General features: G+C 42.0%; 1 protein-coding gene across 12 annotated transcripts in view; it reads left to right on the top strand.

The window, feature by feature from the left end:
- AHI1 (Abelson helper integration site 1) overlaps positions 1 to 25900 on the top strand; it is a 180434-nt gene that overhangs the window by 137977 nt on the left and 16557 nt on the right. For 7 of the 12 annotated variants that reach the window (XM_045010769.1, XM_045010767.1, XM_045010770.1 and 4 more), the window contains 3 exons: positions 3460 to 3525; positions 9752 to 9914; positions 11343 to 11443. In XM_045010769.1, coding sequence (XP_044866704.1) covers positions 3460 to 3525; positions 9752 to 9914; positions 11343 to 11443 — 330 coding nt within the window. Of the gene's footprint in view, positions 1 to 3459; positions 3526 to 9751; positions 9915 to 11342; positions 11444 to 25900 lie in introns of those variants that run through there. The other 5 variants (XM_045010771.1, XM_045010774.1, XM_045010772.1 and 2 more) reach the window with 4 other exon arrangements.

The raw sequence follows: 25900 nt of genomic DNA, 5'->3' as shown, positions 1-25900 counted from the left end.
ACCTGGATAGTTCCTGGCACTCAGAGGAGCTAATGCCACATGAGCCACTGGCAGATGAGGGCCTAGTTACTGGCACATGCCATGATGCAGAGTGGGATCCAGGTGCCAGCCAGCCAGGCCAGACTATGGCACTCTTCCCCCCCCCCGGCTATATTTTAAAAAGAAGGGGGCATGGTACCCCCTGTTTAAAAAGTGTGGGAGGGGGAATAGCCCTGTGGCCTCCGTATCTCCGGTGCCTAAGAATAAAATAGAGTGTTGGCTCTAGGATTGACTGAACCCTGGTGCAAGAATGGGAAGTAGGGTGCATGCAAAACAATTGAAAAAGAACCACACATATGCCTAATGGCCTCCAGAAGAGCAGTCACCCTCCCCCAAAGGAGCCCTTTTAGCTCCGTCAGCAAGTTTGCCAGCAACAAAGATTGGGCACTCCGTTCCCAAGTGCCTCTTTTTTTTGTTCTGCTGGGCAGAATTCAATTTTAGAATACACTGTGATTGGTCAGGTAAGCTAGAGTCTGAAGTACTAATACGTAAGGGTCTTGAAATCCAACCAACTGGTACATCTATGGGGGTTCTTCCATGGACGGGCTTAAATCAGGGGTAGGCAACCTATGGCTCGGGTGCCAAAGGCGGCATGCGAGCTGATTTTCAGTGGCACTCACACTGCCTGGGTCCTGGCCACAGATCCGGGGGGCTCTTCATTTTAATTTAATTTTAAATGAAGCTTCTTTAACATTTTAAAAGCCTTATTTACTTTAAATACCACAATGTATTAGTTATATATTATGACTTATAGAAAGAGACCTAAAAATGTTAAAATGTATTACTAGCACGCAAAACCTTAAATTAGAGTGAATAAATGAAGATTCGGCACAGCACTTCTGAAAGGTTGCCGATCCCTGGCTTAAATATTCACAAAGGCTTTGTTCAGCTAAGGTTAATGTGGCAAAAGAGGGCATTCCCAGTTAGCTTTTTCACCCTGTCTCTCTCAGGTGGGCTGGCTCCTAGTGTGCTAGCTCCAACTCCTCTGAACGCATCCATCCTACACTCCAAAAATAGCAGTATCATGGAATCTGAATAGAACATGGTTGAATTGTTTTCACTTTACAGCAAAGGGGAGATGTGTTAAAAATCATGCTGGAGCTAGATATGTCCAAGGCTTTAGGACAGTTCTGAAAAAATTGTTTTATTGACACTGTGAAAAGGAGTCATGCTTTAAAAGTATTGACGGAGCCAGTTACATCTCCATGGTATTATTTTGAAATTTAGATGGGAGCTTAAGTGTACTGGGGAAATTACTTATTCACCACAGCAGACCCTATCCTGCTACCAATACCAAGTTTGGAGCATGCAGCTGTGGTCATAACTCTTCTTGAACTCTCACTCGGATGGGTTCTGTACACACACTGTCACCTACACCATTTAAAAACATACTGCATACTCCTTCAAGTGGAAACTCCTTGGGTTCATGTTGTAATAAAAGTTTAGCACAACATCGGAGAGCATTCAAAATATTCTGGGGGGTGGCTCATGGCTTTGAGAATATTATTTCCTAACAGCTCACCTCAGTGTACAGAAAACTTGATGAGACCTTCTATAGAATACAAATACCTTACAAAAAAGAGAGAAACATTCAATATTGTAATGGGAGCTATATAAGTTCCTTAACTAGTTACCTAGATAATATTAATAATAATCATCCTGATGAATCATTGTTGAGCAACAACTCCCACCCTCCAGGCTAAGCACACTGCCTGCAGAGTTCTCTCTGCTCAGAGAATGAAAGATGAGGAATAGGCTGAAACCTGCATGGCTGTGTTAACTACCAGTATGCCATTTACAAGCCGCTTAAACTGTACTGTAATACAGATGTGATGTGTTCAGAGCCTGTATATTTATCAGATGAGACATAAAGGGTTATTACTCTGTGTGTACTCTACAAAAATTCAGTAGCACTTTGGTAGTAGGTATAGATATGTTAGTAAAATGTAAAAATGGATTGCAGCTATTTGCTTTGATACTTTATTAATGTATGGTCAATATAGTAAAGCCATATTGCATATTATATATTGTATCTCATAAATGAGCTGGAGATGAGTTTAGAGAAGCTTAAGTTTCATGGTTACCAAGTATCCCTCTGCTAGATGAGTTAAGACTAGTCAGCATGTGAAAGTGCATTATACTTCTGCAGGGGCAGGAATGCAGGTCACTTGAGATTTCAGAGGAGACCACAAATTCTGCTCTCCTTGCTGAAGATTGCTATAATGATGGTCCTTTGAAAAAGAGGTGTTGAGAGCCTAATAGAAACAGTACTGGTAAAATAAAAACAGCATCACATTTAAGATGTGCATTCATTTGAAAAAAAAGTTAAAAGATCTTTTTTTAAAAGAAAAGGAAAGAGAAAAACTTAAGTGCTGAAAACATTTGAAGTGAGTGTGAGATGGAAGAAATAGAGGTTGAATGAGATTTCTCATAAATTTTAAACTGGTTTATAACTTAGCACAATCTGCTGTGGGTGAAAACATCACTTCCAAATGCCCATTGTTGATTCTTCCATTAAAATATCTTAGTCCCTTTCACCCTGGTTACATGCTGGCACACGTGCACAATGTTTCTGTTCGGAGTTGTAATATGCCCTCTTCAGCACACACAAAATTCAGGAGAATCTGGTTTCTCCTTTAATAAATTAGGCAATTGATACCTTCGCAATTTCAGTAGCACTGACAAATGCCTTGTATCGGTTCAGTTACTATGAGGGAACTGCTTTCAGTATAGTGGAGAAAAATAGTTTTTTCATATTTATTCAATTCTAAATCTACCTTCAGTGAATGCTTCTAAATTGGGAGAAATCTGCCAAAGGTTTGTAGTTCTGCTACTTGAATTATCTCAAACTTTCCAGGTACTGGTATCTCCAAATTTAAGCACACTTGTAGTATTGCTAAAATGTTAGTTATATCTAATATTCCATTTATTTCAGTGAAATGATCATGAATAATGGCAGCAAAGTGCTGTTAAGAACCAGCAGTGAAAAGGTTGTTTGTTTCAAATCAACCAAAAACGAGCCCCTCTCTCTCTCTCTCTCTCTCTCTCTCTAAATCAGTTTCAGCATAATAATCAGAGGTGAAATTCACTGCATCATCTCCATGAACCAGCATTGTGTAGTTTGTAATGCAGGCAAGCTCAGAATGAGTACTCATTAACAGCCTTTTTTCTTACCATAAGGAGTTGTCTTTAGTGGGGTGCATATAGCAAAGAAGTTTTAATTAAATCTTCTCCTAAATATCTTTTAATCAATACTGCTAGAAATATTATCCAATATCACTTGTATTTTGCCTTGGAAAAACAAAAAATAATATTTATTACAGTACACTGTTGTATTTACAGTATATGACAAGTGCTCATTTTGAAAACTATCCTTACCAAAATATTGCATGCTACTGTTAAAATAATGTCTTATTTTAGAGTGATGACCTTCTGGTTACATCATGTATGAGAGGAGCAAATAATTCTACACCAGTGCAAGAGAGAGTACGTATTATGCAATTGTTTATTGTTTCAATATCTGCCACACTGTATGTATAATTTTGGAAATGTTAATCTACACCACCACTATCACTTCTCCTTCTCTGACTGTTTTGTAAATCTAGCCCTTTAAAAATGCTTGGAAACCAAACATTTTGCCTGAGGGACATGGGGGTTTTTTTGTTTGTTTTACCCAGAACATATTTTTTTGATTTCCTGAAAGTTTTTGGAATTTTGGGGTCTGGTTCAACCCAAATCATAATTTTTTTTTCTGCCAGCAAACCAAAAAATCAGTTATTTGCCCAGCTGTAATTCAGATATCTCTAATGGGATAATGAAAATAATGGTAACTTCCACTTTTATTTTTAATCAGTGATTCCCTAATTTCCCTAAATCAATCACAATTCAGGGTACAATGGTACCTAAATTTTTTATTTGTCTTGCTTTTCTTTTAAGCATGTTGCAAGTTTGTCAAGTCATTAGATTTTTGTCATTTTTTTCAGATATTGAACAACCACTGAACATTTTACTATAAGATAGTGCAAAAATACACAGCACTTTCTTCTGGTCTGCCTTTCATTTTGTGCATTCTGTTGAATATTTACCTCAAGTTATGTTCCTTTTACCTTAAGTGACCTATTGGTTTTCACAGTATTATCTCCAAGGAGTCCTGGCATTTCTCAGTTAGTTGGTATTGTGAGAGCACCTCTTGCTGGATGTGATCGTATAAGCTGCATCCATCTAAATTTTACACTGGCAGTGTTGGTTTTGATCATATTATTGCCTTTCCTGGTGTGGAGAGGAGAGGTATAATTGAGAAGGAGGTATTCAGTTACTCAGTTTCTTTGGTACTTTAGGGCATGTCTACACTACGAAATTAGGTCGATTTTTATAGAAGTCAATTTTTAGCAACTGATTTAATACAGTCGATTGTGCATGTCCCTACTAAGCGCATTAGGTCAGTGGAGTGCGTCCTCAATATCATTGCTAGCATCGTCTCACGGAGTGGTGCACTGTGGGTAGCTGTCCCACAGTCCCCGCTGCCCATTGGAATTCTGGATTAAGCTTCCAATGCCTGATGGGGCAAAAACATTGTTGCAGGTGGTTTTGGGTACATGTCATCAGTCTCCCTCCCTCCCTCCCTCCCTGAAAGCAACAGCAAACAATCATTTCGCGCCTTTTTTCCTGGGTTATCCATAGCATGGCAAGCATGGAGCCCGCTTGGCTGTACGCTGCATTTGTGAGCATTGCAAACACCTCGTGCATTATCCTGCAGTATGTGCAGAGCCTAGCTAGGAGCCGCCAGCACGAGGAAGATTGTGAGGAGGACATGGGCACAGACGTTCCTGAAGGCACGGGATCTGGCAATTGGGATATCATGGCGGCATTGGAGCATGTTGATCCAGTGGAACGCCGATTCTGGGCCCAGCAAACAAGCACAGACTTGTGGGACCGCATAGTGTTGGGGGTATGGGATGATTCCCAGTGGCTGTGAAGCTTTCACATGTATAAGGCCGCTTTCATGGAACTCTGTGAGTTGCTTTCGCCCACTCTGAAGCGCAGGAATACCAAGATGAGACCTGCCCTGACAGTTGAGAAGCAAGTGGTGATAGCCCTATGGAAGCTTGCAACGCCTGACTGCTACCGGTCAATTGGAATCAGTTCAGAGTGGGCAAATCTACCGTGGGGGCTGCTGTGATCCAAGTAGCCAGGGCAATCAGTACCCTTCTGCTAAGAAGGGTAGTGACTCTGGGAAATGTGCAGGGCATAGTGGATGGCTTTGCTGCAATGAGGTTCCCTAATGGTGGTGGGGCGATAGACGGAACGCAGATCCCTATCTTGCCACCGGACCACCTTGCCAAAGAGAACATAAACTGCAAAGGGTACTTCTCAATGGTGTTGCAAGGACTGGTGGATCACAAGGGCTGTTTCACCGACATCAACATGGGATAGGCCAGAAAGGTGCATGACGCTCTCATCTTTCAGAACTCAGGGCTGTTCGGAAAGCTGCAAGAAGAGACTTTCTTCCCAGACTGGAAAATTACCGTTGGGGATGTTGAAATGCCAATAGTTATCCTTGGGAATCCAGCCTACCCCTTGCTCCCATGGCTCATGAAGCCATACATAGGCAGCCTGGACAGCAGTAAGGAGCAGTTCAGCTATAGGCTGAGCAAGTGCAGAATGGTGGTAGAATGTGCCTTTGGGCGTTTAAAAGGTTGCTGGCACAGTTTGCTGAGTAGGTTAGACCTCAGCAAAACCAATATTCCCATTGTTATTGCTGCTTGCTGTGTGCTCCATAATATCTGTGAGAGTAAGGGGGAGACGTTTATGGTGGGGTGGGAGGTTGAGGCAGATCGCCTGGCGGCCAATTTTCAATAGCCAGACGCCGGGGCAATTAGAAGAGCAAACCGAGGAGTGCTGCGCATCAGAGAGGCTTTGAAAAATAGTTTCATGACTGACCAGGCTACGGTGTGATAGTTGTGTGTTTGTCCTTGATGCAAACCCACCCCCTTTGGTGAATGTACTTCCATGTAAGCCAATCCCGTCCCCCTTTCGACCACAGCTGGCACAGGAAATAAAGTCCCTATTGTTCTGAATCCATTCATTCATTATTTATGGGGAGGGATAGCTCAGTGGTTTGAGCATTGGCCTGCTAAACCCAGGGTTGTGAGTTCAGTTCTTGAGGGGGCCACTTAGGGATCTGGGGCAAAAATTGGTCCTGCTAGTGAAGGCAGGGGGCTGGACTCGATGACCTTTCAAGGTCCCTTCCAGTTCTAGGAGATTGGTATATCTCCAATTATTACCTTTTTTTTTTTTTTAAATAAACCTTGAGATCACTGGCAACGCTGACTAGTAAAAGGAAGCCCGATTATACACAGGGTTTGTTAACGGGGTGCAGGAGGAGGGAAGGATAAGGCCACGTTGCTTATTGTAGCCACACTGCAAATCAATGCTGTTTGAATGACAGCCTTCTGTTGCTTGGGCCATCCCCTGAAGTTGAGTGGCTGGGTGCCCGGATCCTTTCTCCCCCTCCCCCACCCATTCTTGGACGTCTGGGTGAGGAGGTTATGGAACTTGGTGAGGATGGCAGGTGGTTACACAGTGGCTGCAGTGGGGGTCTGTAGTCTAGTTGCCTTTCTTGCAGCTCCACCAGATGCCTCATTATGTCTGTTTGCTCCCCCATTAGCCTCAGCATCTCCTCTTGTGTGTTACAATCTCGCTCACTGTATGCTTTCCTGGCCTCTGCCCCTGAATGCCTCCATGCATTCAGCTGTGCCCTATCAGGGCAGGAGGACTGCATGAGCTCTGAAAACATGTCATTGCGAGTGCATTTTTTTTCACCTTCTAATCTGCGATAACCTCAGGGACAGAGTTGATGCGGGGAGCATAAAAACATTTGCAGCTGGAGGGAGGAAAAGAAAGGGAGAGTAGAGTTTACAGAAGATACTTTTCTGAGAACAAAAGGGAGACTCTTTCACAGTGAACCAAGCAATTCACAGCAAACAGCACGTGTTTTAGGTACAAGGTTGCATTTTGCCTTTTATATTGAGCGCCTGCCGGTATGGTGACACATCACAAATGGCTGGGCAGCAGATTTCGGGGTACATGGGGTTGGCTTCTTCTGCGTTCATAACGTGGGAATGATTTCAAATTGCAGCACTCTCCTTTCCCATAGCAACCAATGCTGGTTGTATTTGCCGTTTAAAAGGAGGGGCTGCAGTTTTGGGGTGGATGTGCAGCACAACTCTCCCCTCAGTGTGACTATCTCCGGGATGATCCCATTTAGCCAAGCGCAAACAGCCCAGCATGCTCGGGGTCTAATGTGTCAGGGATCACTAAACAGAGGGGATTACTGTTCCCTTACAAAACTTCCCCTATTTCAAGCAGATGACCATGAATGATATCACTCTCCTGAGGCTGACACAGAAAGATAAAGACCAAATGTTGCATGAATGTGACCAAAACCCAGGACCTTTCGCTGCCATGCTTTGTGCTGCAATGATTCCAGACCACTTACTGCTGGCTTGGCGTGGTAAAGTGTCCTACCATGGAGGACGAAATAAGGCAGCCTTCCCCAGAAACCTTCTGCAAAGGCTTTCAGAGTACCTCCAGGAGAGCTTCATGAAGATGTACCTGGAGGATTCCCGCTCCATCCCCAGACATGTGAACAGACTTTTCCATTAGCTGTACTGGCCGTGAATGCATCCCAATTGCTCAGGGAAAATCAAACATTAAACACAATTGCTTTTAACCCCTGTAGTTTTGTTACAAATATGCACTCACCAGAGGTGCCTTCTCTGCCATCAGGGTCCCAGAGGGTATTGGTTCCAGGGTGAGGAAAAGGTCCTGGCTGCTGGGATGAACGGATTCTCTGCTTGCTTGCTGCTCATTCTCCTCCTCCTCCTCCTCTTCCTCATCCACAAAATCCTCATTCATGTTGCCTGAGGCTGCCACCTTCCAGGTGTCCATGGAGAGTGCTGGGGTACTGGTATGGTCCCCCCCCTAGAATGGCATGCAGCTGATCATAGAAGCGGCATGTCTGGGGCTCTGACCTGGAGCAACCTTTGCCTCCTTTGTCTTTTGGTAAGCTTGCCTTAGCTCCTTAATTTTCACACGCAGTGCTGTGCATCCCTGGTGTAGCCTCTCTCCACCATGCCCTGTGTGATTTTGGCATATATATCAGCATTTCTTCTGCTGGTTCGGAGTTCTGCCTGCACAGATTCTTCTCCCCATACAGCAATCAGATCGTGTCTCCCGTTCAATCCATGCTCTTTTGCGATTCTGAGACTGCATGATCACCTGTTCTGCTGAGCTTGCCACCCTGACCAAACAGGAAATGAAATTCAAAAGTTCCCGGTGCTTTTCCTGTGTACCTGGCTAGTGCCTCAGAGTTGAAAGTGCTGTCCAGAGCGGTCACATTGGAACACTCGGGGATAGCTCTTGGAGGCCAACGCCATCGAATTGCACAGCGCTACATCTACACTACCCCAAATTCGACCCAGGAAGGTCAATTTTAGTGCTATTCTCCTCATCAGGGAGGAGTACAGCAGTCGATTTTAAGAGCCCTTTAGGTTGGTGGCACGGAGTTGGTTGTGTAGACGCATTCATTATAAAATTGACCTAACGTGGCTAAATTCAACCTAACCTCGTAGTATAGACCAAGCCTTAGATATGTTAGTGGCAGCTAAGTGAAAGTTTGGATAGATCCCTGTCTAATAGTAGCTAAACTGATCTTAATGCTTTGAGGCTGGTCAAATCACAAAGTACCACGCTAAACTTACGATTATAGAAGCATTCCCTTTTCAATTTCTTTACTATGCCTGGTCGCTGTTTTTGATATACAGATATGCTTTGATGGCAAAAATAGTTTGTGTAAAATATAACATAATTATGTCTTGGGGAGAGTGGAGATTCCTATCTGTTCAGATCTCTTCTATTGTTTTTACTCTTTTCTACTCTTTTGTTGGTCAAAATGGGACAGAAATCACTTCCTGATCATATAGTTGTGGAAGCTAAATAAGAAATGATCCATGGTATTTTTATTTTCAGGGCAGTCAGAAAGGCTATGATTGGTGGTTGTGTATTCTATGTATTATGAAAGGAGGGAGAAGCCTATTAAATTTTTTTCTAGTGGAAGTATTGATGCAGCAATGCAGTATGTTTCAAAGGCAAATGGCTTTATTATGTAGATAATATGTGGACCCAATGTACAAATGTTTATAACAGATATTTGTTTCAAAACAAAACATTACAAATAAATGAAAGGATCAGAATAAAGCTTTATAATGAAATTGTTCCATTGGAGTTTTCCATCTAGTAAAACAGTCATATTGTTGAAGTATTTATTCAAACATATATGTTTAGTGTGCACACACACAGAATTGGATCTGAAAGTGGTGTAACAATTCTGAGAAAGTGAATGTACTAAGGGTTTTTTTTTTGTTTTTCTTAACAAGTCAATTGCTTATAAAACTAGCAGCTGCTGTTTTGAAGCTAATCTTAGTGTATTGAGTGTTCTTAACCATTTCTTCAATCCCACAGTCCTTTATCTTGCTTCTCCTGCTGCGTTCCCACCACCCCTGATCCCATTAGCAAAACTTGAGACAGCCTCAGCTTTTACCAAAGTGCAGCTTTGGTTTCAGCTGCTTTTCTGCAAGAGGAAGTGAATGTTGGGCTTTTTTCTCTGTGGCACAGTTGTGATAAAGATGTGGTGGTCTTATCTCTCTTTTAGGTAGTGGCTCTTTATGACTACACAGCGCATCGATCAGATGAGCTAACCATCCATCGCAGTGACATTATCCAAGTGTTATACAAAGATAATGATAACTGGTGGTTTGGCAGCCTAGCAAATGGACAGCAAGGCTATTTTCCTGCTAATTATGTGACTGGTGAAAGTAAGTTTACTGCTCTCTTCCTGGTATACCGGTGTGGGTTTAACTGATGGTCCAAGATTTTACCATGCTATTCTGCTTTATTACTCTGAATACATATGTTTATACAATACACATGACATATCAAGAACTTACTGTGATGCAGAAATTATGAATAAAATAGCATGTTAACATGTAGCACTTTGTACTTTTCAAAAGTATCACCACTGCAGTCTCACGTTCCAGTTCACACAGTATCTTTGCAGTTACCAACCACCTCCTTCCTCACTCACCACCTCCTCCCTCCCCCCCGCACACAACCACCTGGTTCACATAGTATCTTGGCAGCTCTTTGGGGCTCCCACAGCATCGAGATAGTTCACAGGCATCTGAAACTTCCACTTGGTAATAGCTCCTGGACTCAGCAATCTCAGGCTCCTAAACATTAATTTACCTGTTGAAGTTACACAACCCTTTCCCACTCCAGTGGAGATATCTCATTCCCCAATAATTCAGTTCCATTCTAAGGATTTAAAAGAGGAATGCCAGTTAAAACAGCAGCCCCAGGTACAAACTCTGAATTTGCCACTTGGTCCTAGCCATTAAAAGCAACTTCTATAGAACACTGATGCATCCTGTATCTCAAAACATAACTAAACTAAAAGCTGATTGTAGAACATAGGGAGCAGCCTAGGGAGCCCCTCTGGCATAGTGATGCACACAGTGCTGCTAGGGGTTTCCTATCGGTTCAGAGCTTTCCAGTTATGGGATATCTGTCTGCTATGTGCTGGAAGCATGGATTCAAGGGTAGAAATCCACTGGGATTATTTCTTCGGAGAATAAGAATTACAGTTATCTAATTTTTCTTTTCTAAATAAGTGATGATACTGGTGTTTAGAACATAGAAATTCCCTAACCAGAACAGCCCAAAGGTTGATATCTGGGATCTAATCTTCAGCAGCAGCCTTTACTGCTTGGGAAAGGTGAAAAAGAAATCTCGTAACAAACCTCATGAGCTGTGCAAAATAACTTCAGGAGATCTGTCCTTACCTCATCTGGTGACCCTCTTATATTATTCTGTTGTATTATACATTACTAGCAGTGAGCATGGTACTTTTTGATAGCCTTTGAAATATAGTTGCTATAACCACACATGCTACTCTTCACTCAGATAAATGTCTAATCCTTTTTTCATATTTGCTGAGCATTTATGATTGTAGTGGTCACAACTATGCTAAAGACTAGAGTTTATTGGAAAATTTTAATTAAAAAAAGCAAAAGGTCTAATGAAAAATTTGTGAAAAATATTTTCTGACTGGCAAAGCTAATGTCTCAGTGTTAACTAGATAATAATAATATCACTGTCATTCACATTTTTATTATCTGCATTCTTAATTGCATCATTTTCATGAAAAACATAATGGTGAATTGAATCATGTGTTATATTTTTAGCTGAATATGAAAAGGAACAGTCTTCTGAATTAGTACCAGATTCTACTCTTCTACACAGTGAACAAACAGAAGCAGAAGTAAGATATCCAGCGCCACATGGGGTAATTATTTGAGAGGAGGGGACCATAAAATCCATATTTTAATTTTCCTGATTTTTAATATAATACAGAACATTCAGAACCTTTCCCTAGGCAAACAACTGTGTTTTCAGATGTGTTCAATGCAAATTTGTTGCCTACATCCAGTTACCTCCATGATTTGTCAATGAACTGCTGGGCTTGCTCCTGCTCTCTTTGAAGTCAATAGCAAAGCGTTATTGAAATGAATGACAAAGCTCCCATTTACTTCAAAGGGGGCAGGAACATAACCATAAGTACATAGATATTGAAGCAGGAGTATGAAGATGAATTTATAGAGAACTGTCCCTCTTAGGCCTGGTCTACACTAGGGAGGGGTTCGAACTAAGGTACGCAAGTTCGTAGCTGAGCTCGAAGTACCTTAGTTCGAAGTACTTACCCGTCCTCACGGCGCGGGATCGAAGTCCGCGGCTCCCCCGTCGACTCCGCCACCGCCGTTCACGGTGGTGGAGTTCCGGAGTCGACCGGAGCGCGTTCGGAGTTCGATATATCGCGTCTAGATGAGACGCGATATATCGAACTCCGAGAAGTCGATCGCTACCCGCCGACCCGGGCGGGTAGTATGGATGTACCCTTAGTTACTTTTTAGATATTGGCATTCAGCTTTTAGTCTTGGGCAACACAACATCCACAACGCATGTGTATATATATCTTCAAAATTATACTCCTAGTTCTGTAAAATTTCTTATTTATCAAATGGCTTAGATAACACCTATGATATAACTGGTGGAAGAAGTTTTCAATCCATGTAATAATTTCCTAATTAGCATACACATTTGGTACCATAAAGCCTCTTCACCAAACAGAGCAATGTGCCACATCCAAACCTTACTTGAGCAACAGACATTTTTATTCAAAAGGAGTTAAGTCCCTCCTGTCAATCCCTGCTCCCTCCAGGTGATTTGGGAAGAGGAATCTACACTGACTCGGCCTATTACATTACATGTCTCATTTTGGGGAGTGAAGGACAGAGATGCAGGGAAATCCATAAACAGAAGCAGAATACTGTTTCTTCTGGTCCCTTTCTCTTTCTGCAGGTTCATCCCATTTTCTTTGTTCCAAAGAAACCTATTTTCTGTTGAAAATATTTAACACATTTCTGAAATTTACATTTATAAAAGTAATTTTTAATCATTAAACCACTTTATAAGTAAAATAACTCTTTGTTGTTCACCAGCCAATATATAGATATTCTACCATAGAGGTGTGTTAACAATCCTGCCTGTACCTATTAGATAAGCATTCCCAAGGTGTATATACGACTGGCAAGTTCTCATCACGTTGTGCATCATTGCCTATATATCACATTCTCTATTATATATTTGATTCATTGTGGCATTCTTGTTTTCATGCTGTTGCACAGTGTTAAAGCTTAACAAAGTGAATTCAGCGTGCAGAAGTTAGAACAAAGGCACAAATACTTGTCCCAGCTCAAAGGAGAGAAAATGTATTGTATAAGAAGGGAACGGAATACCATGTTGGTTTATCACAAACAATAAGATATGAGAATATATGGGAAGGATATGTGTAAAGCAGACAGTGTGACGTTCACATTTCCATACAGCATAGATTAGAACCTTTCGATAAGTGATATTCACATCCTCTGAAGAATGGGTGAAAATTACAGTCTTAAACTATAGGATAATTTGTTAGCAAAAGTAAACATACATAATGAATAGTGGAAACAAGTTCAGTGAATATTAGTAAGAATTTAAAAATTGAACGTGTAATCAATTTTTGCTAACAGATACTTACAAAAAATTAACTTAGAATTTTCAAATATTTTCCAACATGAAGTTCAAGTTTTGTTTGATTGGAAGATTCAAAATTTATACTGTATTGCTTAGTTAGATAAATCATCCAAACAAAGAAAATATCATGAAACTTATGTTACCAACATATTGCAAATTTTGATATTCACGAAGAGCTGTTTGGAACCTCCTCATGTAGACATAACATTTCATGTAGGGGAAGAGAGAGGTGAAATCTAACAAATTATTTATTACAAATTACTCACTCAGCTCTGCTGAACCCAACAATTATCATAAATCCACTTACTGAAAACTTCTAATTACATTTTTGTAAAATTAATCGTATATTGACCAGAAACAATAATTCTGAAATATTTCTGTTGCTTCTTTACTTCATAGCTGTTTCACTATAAAAATGTGTGAGAAACGCATAGCCAAAACTGTATTCCAAATGGCAAACATAAATTAAATACAAATGTATACTCTATTGTAAAGCATACTGGCACAAATATAGTAAAAGGTATTATATGACTGAATGGTGAATAATTTCTGTTTATAGTCTAGACTATCGTGGATTTTCCCAATATCTGCATTATCATTTTGTTGCTTAATTACACTGATAGACATTTGAAAACCTTAGCCCATTTCCACTATCTTCTTATTCCAGCTGTAGATAGCCTAATCAGATTATCAGTGTGACCTTTAGAAATTCTGTTTATCATAGACACACAGAAATTAGAAAGGGAAAAGATCTATCGTAGTTAGAGTTAAAAAAGATTATTTTTGTGTTTGTCTTGAGATTTCTTTTTTATCCAGAGTAAATCTAATTAGATTATTGAAGAACAACCACCTTTTGGTATAAAAGTGAACATCAATCATACCCAATTTGTAACAAATAAACAACTTGGTAAAGGAGCACCACCCACAGTCTGAGGGGTCATTTACTTCTTTTTAAGACCATATTGTTTAAAGGAAACCATTTTTATATGTTCCTAATAATTTCTTCTGTAGTAGCAGTTTCAGTAATATTTCAGGGGGAAATGTGTGTGTGTGTGTGTGTGTGTGTGTTTAATCTTTAGGTTCTACTCCAAAATTAAATTTACCAAGCATGTACAATAATGAACAAGGCATCATTGTGGACCATTCAATGTGCAGTGATGGTCAAAAACAAACAAACAAAATATTAGCGTGTGTGTGTGTGTGTGTGTGTGTGTATATATATATATATATATATATATATATATATATTCTCAATATCCCATTCTATATATATATATATATATATATAGAATGGGATAAAAATACAATATTGAGAATATTATAATACCATTATATATCTGATGCCCTCCCTGGAACACTGCATTCCATTCTAGTCATCCTGTCTCAAAAAAGATACAGCAGAGAGAAAAGTTGTTCAGAGATTTTAAAAATGGTTAAATGGAGAAAAATGTGAGTTAGGAGATTGTGTAAACTGTTCAGAAAGGTGTTTGCATTGTTGTTGTTGCTGGGTTGATCCCAGGAATATTTGAGAGGCAAGGCGGGTGAGGTAATATCTTTTATTGGACTAACTTCTGTTGGTGAGACAAGCTTTCGAGTTTACATAGAGCTCTTCTTCAGGTCTGAGCTCAGTGTAAGCTCAAAAGAGGTAATAAAGGTAATAACACCGCTCTACTCCTACTCAAGATTCCCCCATTTATATATCCAAGGATTTCATTAGGCCTTTTGGCCACAGTGTCACTCTAGGCAAGCATATTCAGATGAGTATCTACCATGACCCCCAAATCTTTTTCAGAGTCACTGCTTCCCAGGATAGAGTCCCCCATCCTGTAAGTATGGCCTAAACCATCATACCTCAGGACATGAGCCAAGCACTAACTAGGGAATCCTAGAAAGAAACTTCCCTATGGGCAGGTTATGCTTTAACTGTTGTTCCTGGAGTTTTTTGCATGCTCCTCTGAAGCCTTTGGTAGTGACCACTGTCAGAGAGAGGATACTGGATAGATTGACCACAGCTTGATGTCCTGAACTAGTATGGCAATCCCTTTATAATAGCAGTTAGTACACAGCAGTTATTCTGGCTACTTTTTATTTTTTCCCCTAAACTTTCTAAAGAAGTCAATAAATATAGCATTTATTAGAGAAGATCAAATAGTGCCAATTATTTTTCATGGGAAATTTTGGGAATTTTTTTTAAATAGCCTATGAATTTTACCCCAAAACAAATAAAAACAACAAACACCCAAACAAAAAACTACCACCATTATGTGAAAGATTTTGACATTTGAATATTTACTGAAATGTTTACGTTACAGTTTGATTTTTTTCACTGAAAACTAGAAAAATATGATCAAGACTATTTTTTGTTGTTGTTTTGGCCCAAAAAACACCTTATTTAAAAAATGTTTAGACAGAGTTTTGACCAACTCTACCATTTATGTCCTTTATGTGCTTTTTGAGAAATGCTCAAATATATAAATTAATTCTGATTACAAGTACCGTTAATATGAGAGCCGTCATAAGTGTGATTGTTCTCTGATATTTTTAAGTCCTAACTGACTGATTGGGTGCACCTTCAAAAAAAGCAGATGAAGATTAATGGGGTTTGGATCACAGGATTCCACATATGGCTAAACCCTTCAAAAAAGATACTACTGAGATGGTTTGGTTGCTGGCAAGAGACAGTTTAAATGTATTGCAATCATCAATCTGAGCCCTAGAATTTTATAATGAACTAATACAATCACATCAGTGGCAAAGTATGTTACTTCTTAAAGACCACTGGGGGTCATGCAAATATGAACCATTTTGTTGCAGTCTTAGATCCAGTTGTGTTTTTGGGGAGGGTATCATCACTTTGTATATATAATATAACAACTTGATGTAAAACTTTGTTCTCCTGCCTTTTGAATTACTTAACTCCTGAGCCACAAAATTAGCTCATATTCATCTTTACTTACAACATACATCTAACTGCCAATATAAAATCCTTTCAGAATTTTCATGGCCTACGGTTACAGGGCTCTTTTTATTAAACAAAGTTTAAAATTTAGTTAGGAACCCCTTTTGTATAAGCACTTGTGAACTTGCTCTGCTCTTTTGGGAGGAGAGGGGCAGTACTAATCATTCTTTAAATCTATGTTAGTGTTATTCTGAAAGTTAATTATGTGAGGTTGACCAGAGTTTAGGATAAGCACTCTTTTTATGTTTATAAATCTAAATAAACAAAAATAAATAATACTCTTCCCTTCCCCACCACCAGAAGCAGGTATTGCCATGAACTCTCTAAGGCGCCAGTCTTGCAATTGAGTCCATGTGGACTGACCCCTGAAGTCTCTGGGGCTCTTCATGGTGTAGGGACCATCCTCCTGCATCAGGCCTCCTAACTGAGAGTGATTGGGAACATTATTCAAGACTATTTTGACATATTATGGCTGGAGTTTTTCACTGAATTTCATCAAAAATAGAATATAATCCTCCCTCCCTTGTGCCTTTTCTCAGCTGAACACGGAAGTACCTCCATGACTTAACTTCATGGCCCTTCTAACATTCATATTTAAACGGAACAAAAGATTTGGAAGTTCATAGAAGTTGTTTATGCATTTTGAAGAGCCAAAGAAGAGGCTGAAGCCCCACAAAAATGTGTTAGCCAATCAGATCAGAATGTGTTTCAATAATGCCTATAATGCAAGGTCCAGCCTTGTTCAGTACACTTAAAGTTCTGTTCTTCTAGAACAGGGGTCGGCAACCTATGGCATGCATGCCAAAGACGGCATGCCAGCTGATTTTTAATGGCACGCTGCTGCCTGCAGGAGTCCCGGCAGGTAGCAGCGTGCCATTAAAAATCCTACCCTGCCCGGCCCGGCCCATTCTTCTCTGCTCTCCACCCCCCCCTTCGGGGGCAGGGGGCAGAAGCTTGGTCCTGCCGGCTCCCCTGCCTCTTCCAGCCGTGTGCTGGGTTCCTGCCCCTCCTCTGCCTCTCCGTCCCTCCCTCCCTGCCGGCGGATCAGCTGATGGCCCTTGCGAGGGAGGGGGTTGGGAAGGAGCAGAGTCAGCATGGGCTCGCTGCTCCCGGCAGAGGCAGAGAAGAAGCGGGGGCAGGGTCTTGGGGAAGGGGAGGGTGGTATAGGGGCATATCCCCTCCAGCTCCCTGCCCTGACCTCCCTCGCACACACCCCAGGCCCCTGCCCTGAGCCCTGTACCCCCCTCATACACACTCAGCCCTCTGCTTGACTCCTTCAACACCCCCCACGACCTCAGCCCTGACTCTGGCACCCCCACACATACCCAGCCCCCCTGTCCTGACACCTGCACCCCTCTCACATGCCCCCAGCCCTCTGCCCTGACTCTTGCATCCCCCCCACATACCCAGCCCCCCCATGCACCCCACACATCCTGACTCTTGCACCCCCCACATCCCCACACTCACTCTGAGCACCAAACGGGAGCTCCTACACCCCCCCCATTCCCACCTGTACCCCTCACACCAAATGGGAGCTGCCCAAATAAGTACCCCACACCCAAACCTCCTGCCCCAACCCTGAGCCCCCTCCCTCATTCTAGCTCCTGGCCAGACCCTTCACCCCCAGCCCTGTGCTCAGTGCACTCCCACCCTCAGCTCAGTGCAGAGAGAGGAAGAGAATGGGCCAGAACCAGGGAGAAGGTAGGTACCCACTGTATGTGGGCAGGGCTGGGACCCCAGACCAGCAGCAGGCTGAGTGAGTTCAGCAGCTGGTATTCCGGCTGGCAGGAGCTGGCAGATGGAACGCCTGAGAGGCAGTGGGCTGAGCCGCTCAGCCCACTGCCGATCTGGGTTCCCGGCCACCGACCCCACACAGCCTGCTGCCAGTCTGGGGTTCTGGCTTCTGGACCCTTGCCAGCCAGGGTCCCGGCTACAGGCCTCGCTCAGCCTGGTGCCGGCCTAGGTGAACAGAACCCCAGACCAGCAGCGGGCTGGCGGCGTCAGATCAACATTTTAATTTAATTTTAAATGAAGCTTCTTAAACATTTTGAAAACCTTGTTTATTTTACAATACAACAATAGTTTAGTTATATGATATATAGACTTATAGAGAGAGACCTTCTAAAAAACATTTAAATGTATTACCAGCACGCAAAACCTTAAATTAAAGTGAATAAATGCTTCACTGCTTCTGAAAGGTTGCCGACCCCTGTTCTAGAAGCAATGCCACCTCCTGGGCTGACAGAGGTTGTGCTTTCCTAGAATAGATCTGCAAAGCTGCTGAGTGATATTGCACACACATTACCACTAGACATTGCGTATGACAGACACACCTTAGCAAATCCAGTTCTTGACAGAATAGCTACATCTCTTGTTCTTGGAAAAATAATTGTACTCTTTTCTGAAGGAAATGATACTAAGATCCATCTAGAGAGAACAGACATTTTTGTTACCTGCAAATGGTATTTCTCTGATGGACAAGATAAGACCCTAACACACTCCACCTTTTGTTTTTGATCTGTTATGATGCTATCTTTAGATATTCAGTTCTCTTGTCATGCTGAAATGTCTCTATTCAAAAGTAGCCACTGTTACTAACATTTTAATTTGCACTTTTCCAATTAGATTATTCACTCACTAGGTTTGAGTGGGGGAGGGGCACACCTTTCTCTCTAATCTGGTGTTTTCAACTGTTTTCTAACTGTACCTGAGAATTGAGCTACAGCAAACTAAGGCCACTTCACTCCTGAATAATGTGTTATAACTTATGTGCATTGACTTCACATCTTTAGCTAATTTGCCTTAAGTCTTCTGAGTGCCTTAAAAAAAAAAAAAGATGAGGAGTACTTGTGGCACCTTAGAGACTAACAAATAAACTTTCGTGGGCTAAAACCGACTTCATTGGCTGCATGCAGTGGAAAATACAGTAGGAAGATATATATATACACAGAGAACATGAAAAAATGAGTGTTGCCATATCAACTGTAACGAGACCAGTCAAATAAGCTGGGCTATTATCAGCAGGAGGAAAAAAAACTTTTGTAGTGATAATCAGAAGGGCCCATTTCAAACAGTTGACAAGAAGGTGTGAGTAACAATAGGGGAAAAATTAGCATGGGGAAATAGTTTTTACTTTGTGTAATGATCCATCTACTCCCAGTCTTTATTCAAGCCTAATTTAATGGTGTCCAGTTTGCAAATTAATTCCAGTTCTGCAGTTTTTTCTTGCAGTCTGTTTTTGAAGTTTTTTTGTTGGAGAATTGCGACTTTTAGGTCTGTAATTGAGTGACCAAGGAGGTTGAAGTGTTCTCTGACTGTTTTTTGAATGTTATAATTCTTGACGTCTGATTTGTGTCCATTTATTCTTTTGCGTAGAGACTGTCCGGTTTGGCCAATGTACATGGCAGAGGGGCATTGCTGGCACATGATGGCACGTATCACATTGGTAGATGTGCAGGTGAATGAGCCTCTGATGGTGTGGCTAATGTGATTAGGTCCTATGATGGTGTCCCGTGAATAGATATGTGGACAGAGTAGACAATGGGCTTTGTTGCAAGGATAGGTTCCTGGGTTAAGTGTTTTTGTTGTGTGATGCGTGGTTGCTGGTGAGTATTTGCTTCAGGTTGGGGGGCTGTCTGTAAGCGAGGACTGGCCTGTCTCCCAAGATCTGTGAGAGTGAGGGATCGTCCTTCAGGATAGGTTGTAGATCATTGATGATGCGCTGGAGAGCTTTTAGTTGGGGGCTGAAGGTGATGGCTAGTGGTGTTCTGTTACTTTTGGGGGGGCGGTCTGAAACCCTGAAACCTGAGTGTGTTCATGTAGACATGGCCTTAATATATTCCATTACCTAATTCTTTGTGCTTGCATCCTACAATGCTAGTTGAATCACAACAGGAAACTGCATCTGGCTTTAGATAGGGAGGGTACTGTGAAAAGGTGCCACTTACAGATGGTGTGAAACTGATAAGCACTCACTGTTAAGTGTTGAGACCATGAAGTCTACACAGCCTGATCCTCACCATCTTTAAGTTCCTCATTTTATGAGGAGAGATGAAAGAAAAGAAAAGCTACTACAGGGCTTGGGTAGCAGTAGCAAGAGCAGACAGGAACAAGCCAGCTTCTCCTTCCCTCCCCATTGCTTGCTTCCTGGGCCCTTGCAGCCTCTTACTGAACAGGGCTGAACTATTTTGTGGAGATTTTTCTACAGATCTACAACCAGATGAGAAATGACTTGAAGCTGTGACCCCCAGGCTGACAGAAGCTACTGTAACCCATTTCATTCCAGTCAGGAGTGTCTGTTTCCCTGCCTCTTGAATTGTAAATGCTATGGCATTCATAGCTGGAGAATCTAAGTGCTAACTTAGGGTTGGCACTAAACAAAACCTCATCATAAAAATATCTTTTACAGGGAAGAAAAAAATTGAGTTCCACATCTCCACTGTGTTTGAAGCACTGTGCTTTACTAGACATACAAAACTGAACTGATAGTTTCAGAAATATATATGCCAGGGTAAGTCTAATTTAAAAACATCAGCTGTCTATACAAGTAATTTTGGGCCATACTACATCCCAATAAAGAGACCAGAGGGGCAAGAAAACGCCACAGGATTCATCTTACAGAGTTCCCTGCCAATTGTCCATTCAATGGGGAAGTGTTTGGAGGGGCCCAGAATGGGGAGAAATAAGGCAGAATTATCAGGAAGTGGGAGCATAGACTCCTCCCAGCCTTGTCTCCAAAACTCATGACAGCATTTTCCACAGGAGCCATCTACATGCTTCTAGGCAGGAAGAGTATATTGCCATGGAGAGAAAAACATCTTCCCTTTCCAAGCAGGCATGGAGGGATCTGTACTCAGAGGACCCCCGCACATTCTTAGATCTCTGGGAGATGATCTAGGTCACAATCTGCAATTCATAAAACTTAAACTGTAGTTTAGGGGAGGAAGGGATGGGGTCTTATAATTGAGTATAGGTTTGTGAGCCAGGAGACCTAGGTCCTCTTATTTAAGTCTGTGCTACGGGCTTTCTGTGTGACCTTGGGAAAGTATCTTACTTCTGTTGCCCCATCTGCATTATTGGGACAATAATACCTACCACCAAGGTGTTGTTATGAGGCTAATTAGATTGGAAAGCATTTTTGATCCTGGAATGGAAGGTGTTATAGAAGTGCAAAGTTATTAGTAGTAGTAGTAGTAGTATTATGCCATCATACTAGACTGGGGGTGATCTCTCCTAGTGAACAAATGGGCCACATCATTAAATTAAAAAGTAAATAAAAGGAAAAAAAATCCCTTTACAGTTGGCACTAATTGGCAGTCTTATTGGCAACCTGTCAAAAGGCAAAGGATTAAATGGGCACAGAGACACTGGTTGAGGGAGGGCAGAATGAGGGAACTTGCTGTCTGTGTCATATGGTATGTGTTCTGTGGATAGAAAAACTTCAGACATCTGTGCTAGCAATCTGACATCAAGAAAATCCCAGCCTAACAGACTAACACTAACAGACGTATTGGAGCATGAGCTTTTGTGGGTGAATACCCACTTCGTCAGATGCAACTTTTGCTGCTTTTACAGATCCAGACTAACACGGCTACCCCTCTGAATCTAAATCTGCTATGCTGTAGTATGAGCCCCTTGTCCTGCCCTCTGTGGCAAGAAGAGAACAGCTTTTTTCCATCTTTTTATGGCAGTCTTTCCAGTATTTGGAAACCGCTATCATACCTAGCCTCTGTTTGTCAGAGGATGGAGATGGACAGCAGGAGAGAGATCACTTGATCATTACCTGTTAGGTTCACTCCCTCTGGGGCACCTAGCATTGGCCACTATCTGTAGACAGGATATTGGGCTGGATGAACCTTTGGTCTGACCCATACGGCCATTCTTATGTTCTTATGTCCTTCCTCAATTTCCTCTTTTCCAAATGAAAGATACCCAGTTCCTTCAGCCTTTGCTCATATGGCTTGTATTCCATCCCTTTGATCATCTTTGTCATTCACGTCTGGATCCTTTCCCAGTTTCTCCACATCCTTTTTATACACTGCTGACCAAAACTGGACACATTAATTCATCTGAGGTCTAACCAGCACTGAGTAGAGTGGTATTATCACTTCCCGTGACTTGCATGCTAGACCTCTGTTAATGCACCATAAAATTGCATTTACTTTTTTTGCAACCGCATCACATTGCTGACTCATGTTGAGGTTGTGATCCACCACAATTCCCAGATTGTTCTCAGCAATGCTGCTGCCAAGCCAGTTATCCCGCATTCTGTATTTGTGCATTTGGTTTTTCTCCAGTAAGTGTAGGACCGTACATTCGTTTGTTGAATTTCATTTTGCTGTCTATAGCCCAGTTCTCCAACTTATCAAGATCCCTCTGAATTTTAGCTCTCTCCTCGAAAGTGTTGACAACTCTCCTAGCTTTGTATCAAATTCACATTTGATCAGTAGGGATCTGGTCTGCATTCCATGTTCCTAGATGATTGGGGGAGAGAAACAGTGATTTAGATTTGGTGGTCGGGCAGTGGACTGGGAGCTGGAGGATCGACTGGGACTGGCTGGGAAAAGAGACTGTGAGCCACGGGGGGAGCAGCTGGGATTGGAAGCTGTGTTGGGGGAGTTTGGGAGCTAGTGAAGGAAATGGGGGTAGGACCAAGAGCTATTTGGCTTTTGGTGGGGATAGGAGTAACACTCATGCCAGATGAGATTAGAGTTGGATCTGGGGAGAGGTGGAGACTGGGAAGGCCTGGAGGAGAAGACTTGGACTAGGAACCAGTTGTGGGAGGGAGGTGGTGGCAGGGGAAGGAGAATCTGACAAGGAGCTGTAGTATGGGGGCAGAACTGTCGCAGACTGGGCAAAGAGACTGAGACATGGAGTCAGGGCAGGGGAAAATCTGAGATTAGATGAGGAGCCCAGGGAGGAAGACTGGGCATGGAAGTCAATAGGGGGAGAGGAGCCACAGATTGGATGAGGAGCCAAGAGGGGGGAAATGGGTCTACTGGGCAAGGAGACTTGCACTGGGGTGGGATGAGAGACCTGAGGAGTGGAGAGTGGGACAAGGTACCAGGTATGGAGAAGAGAAAGAGACTGGGACAAGGACAAGTTGGAGGGGACGGGACAGAAGAGATCAAGTTTGGGGAAAACAGGCAGAAGAATCTGTGCCCCCTAAAGGATGTTCCCCTACAGAGCCTGGAATGGAGCATAAGATTCCTGAGTCTCTTCCTCTGCTCTCAGCAGCTATCTGTGAAACCCATTGGCAAAATGTGTGTCTTATCCCGCTCTAGTGCTGGTCCCCGTAAAAGATGACACTGTAGTGCTGCTATCAGTTACACCCTTACCTGAAGTGGCAGAAGCCTTTGCTCTGTATCTAAATGTCCCAAACCTGCTGATGAACTACAAAAGTGTTGTTATGATACCATATGATGGAATTTGTTTTTCAGTTTGTGTACATACTCATATTGGTAGCCCATGCCATATTCCATGCCGCCACATCTTCACTGCTATTTTTTACCTGCGCACACCAGCACGGAACTTCATTAATTTCTCATGAACAACAGGGAGACTGATTACAGAGTACTCAGTTTTGAAAGCATTTTGTGGCGACAGTAATAAAGTCTTTAATTACATGAGGTTAGTTTGACCTCAGTTGTATGCAAGGTATTGGAACAAATTTTGAAAGAGAAAATAGTTAAGAACATACAGGTACATGAGATAAAATACAAAATGGTTTTACAAAAGGTAGATCAACCAGACCAGCCTGATCTCTTTCTTTGAGAAGATGGATTGATATATATATTTTACAAAAGAAATGCAGTAGATCTAATCTACCTGAATTTCAGTAATGCATTTGATATAGTTCCACATGGGAAATTGTTAGTTTAAATTAGAGAAGATGGGGATTAATATATGAATCAAGAGGTGGGTAAGGAACTGGTTAAAAAGAGACTACAAGAAGTCATACCAAAAGGTCAACTGTCAGACTGGAAGGAGGTTTTTAGAAGAGCTCCTCAAGGATCAATCTTAGGACCAATCTTATTTAACATTTTCATTAATAATGGCACAAAATGTGGGAGTGTACTAATAAAATTTGCAGATGAGACAAAGCTGGAGGTATTGCCAATGTGGAGGAGGAGCGGAATATCACAAGCAGATTTGAATGACCTCAAAAACTGGAGTAATAGAACTAGGATGAAATTTAAAAGTACAAAGTGAAAGGTCTTGCAATTAGGGACTAACAATAATTTTTCCTATAAGCTGGGGACGAATCATTTGGAAGCGACAGAGGAGGCGAAAGACCTGGGTGTATTGTTTGATCACAGGATGACTATGAGCCATCAATGTGATGCAACCATGAAAAAGGCTAATGCAATTGTAGGATGCATCAGGTGAGGTATTGCCAGTTAAGATAGGAAAGTGTTATTACCATTGTACAAGACACTGGTGAGACCTTTGTTATAATTACATTGCTCAGGGCTGTGAAAAATCCACACCCTTGAGCGACATAATTATGCTGACCTTAACACCCTGTGTAGACAGCTCTAGGTTGGTGGGAAAGCTTCTCCAGCTGACATAGCTACCGCCTCCTGTGAAGGTGGAGTTATTAAGCCAAGAAGGGAGCTCTCTCCCGTCGGCTTAGACTGTCTTCACCAGGTGTACTACAGCACTGCAGCTGCACTGATGTAAATTTGTAGAGTAAACCTGCCCTAAGAAAGGCCAATTCAAACTGGAACATGTGCAGAGAAGGGCTACTAGGATGGTCAGAAGAATGGAAAAGTCCCCCTACCTTAGGGGACTTAAGGAGGTTGGCTTATTTTGCTTAACAAAATGAAGGCTGAGGAGAGATATGATTGCTTTCTATAAATACCAGGGAGGGAGAGGAGTTATTTAAGTTAAGCACCAAGGTCGGCACAATAACAAATGGATATAGACTGACCATCAGCAAAGTTAGGCCTGAAATTAGATGGAGGTTTCTAACCATCAGAGGAGGGAAGTTCTGGACCAGCCTTCCATGGGGAGCAGTGAGGGCAAAAAACCTAACTGGTTTCAAGACTGAGCTTGATAAATTTATGGAAGGGATCATATGATGACACTGCCTACAATGGCTGGTGGCCGATCTGCTACTGCTAGTAACAAATATCCCCAACAGCCAAATATGGGACAATAGATGGCGACGACTCTGAGTAACAACAGACAATTCTTTCCCAGGTGTCCGGCTAGTAGGTCTTGCTGACATGCCCAAAGTCCAACTCATCACCATATTTGGGGTTGGGAAGGAATTTTCCCCCTGGTCAGATTGGCAGTGGCTCTGTTTTTTGTTTTTGTTTGTTTGTTTGTTTTTCTCCTTCTGCAGCATGGGACATGGGTCACTTTCAGGTTTAAACTAGAGTAAATGGTGGATTCTTTGTAACTTGATGTCTTTAAATCATGGCCTCGTTGAACCCCATTCGTGATGGGGATCGGGGATTGCAATTATTCCCCATGAACGAGGAATTCCCAGTAAGTGCGGATCATAAGCTCACGTTGATTAAGTTGATTAATCAACTTACAAGAGTGAATGGGTGAGGTTCTGTGGCCTGCACTGTGCAGGAGGTCAGACTAGGTAATCACAAAAGTCCCTTCTGGCCTTACAGTCTATTAGTCTCTACTATTTTTTCCACACGACTACAGCCATATTTACTGCACAGGATGGATGTTGTCTGTGGGCCCTGTATT

This window comes from Mauremys mutica, chromosome 3, assembly GCF_020497125.1.
Source record: "Mauremys mutica isolate MM-2020 ecotype Southern chromosome 3, ASM2049712v1, whole genome shotgun sequence".
In the NCBI taxonomy this organism is placed as follows: Eukaryota; Metazoa; Chordata; order Testudines; family Geoemydidae; genus Mauremys; species Mauremys mutica.
Note: the sequence above shows the minus strand (reverse complement) of the source record. Positions and strands in the feature narration are given on the sequence as shown.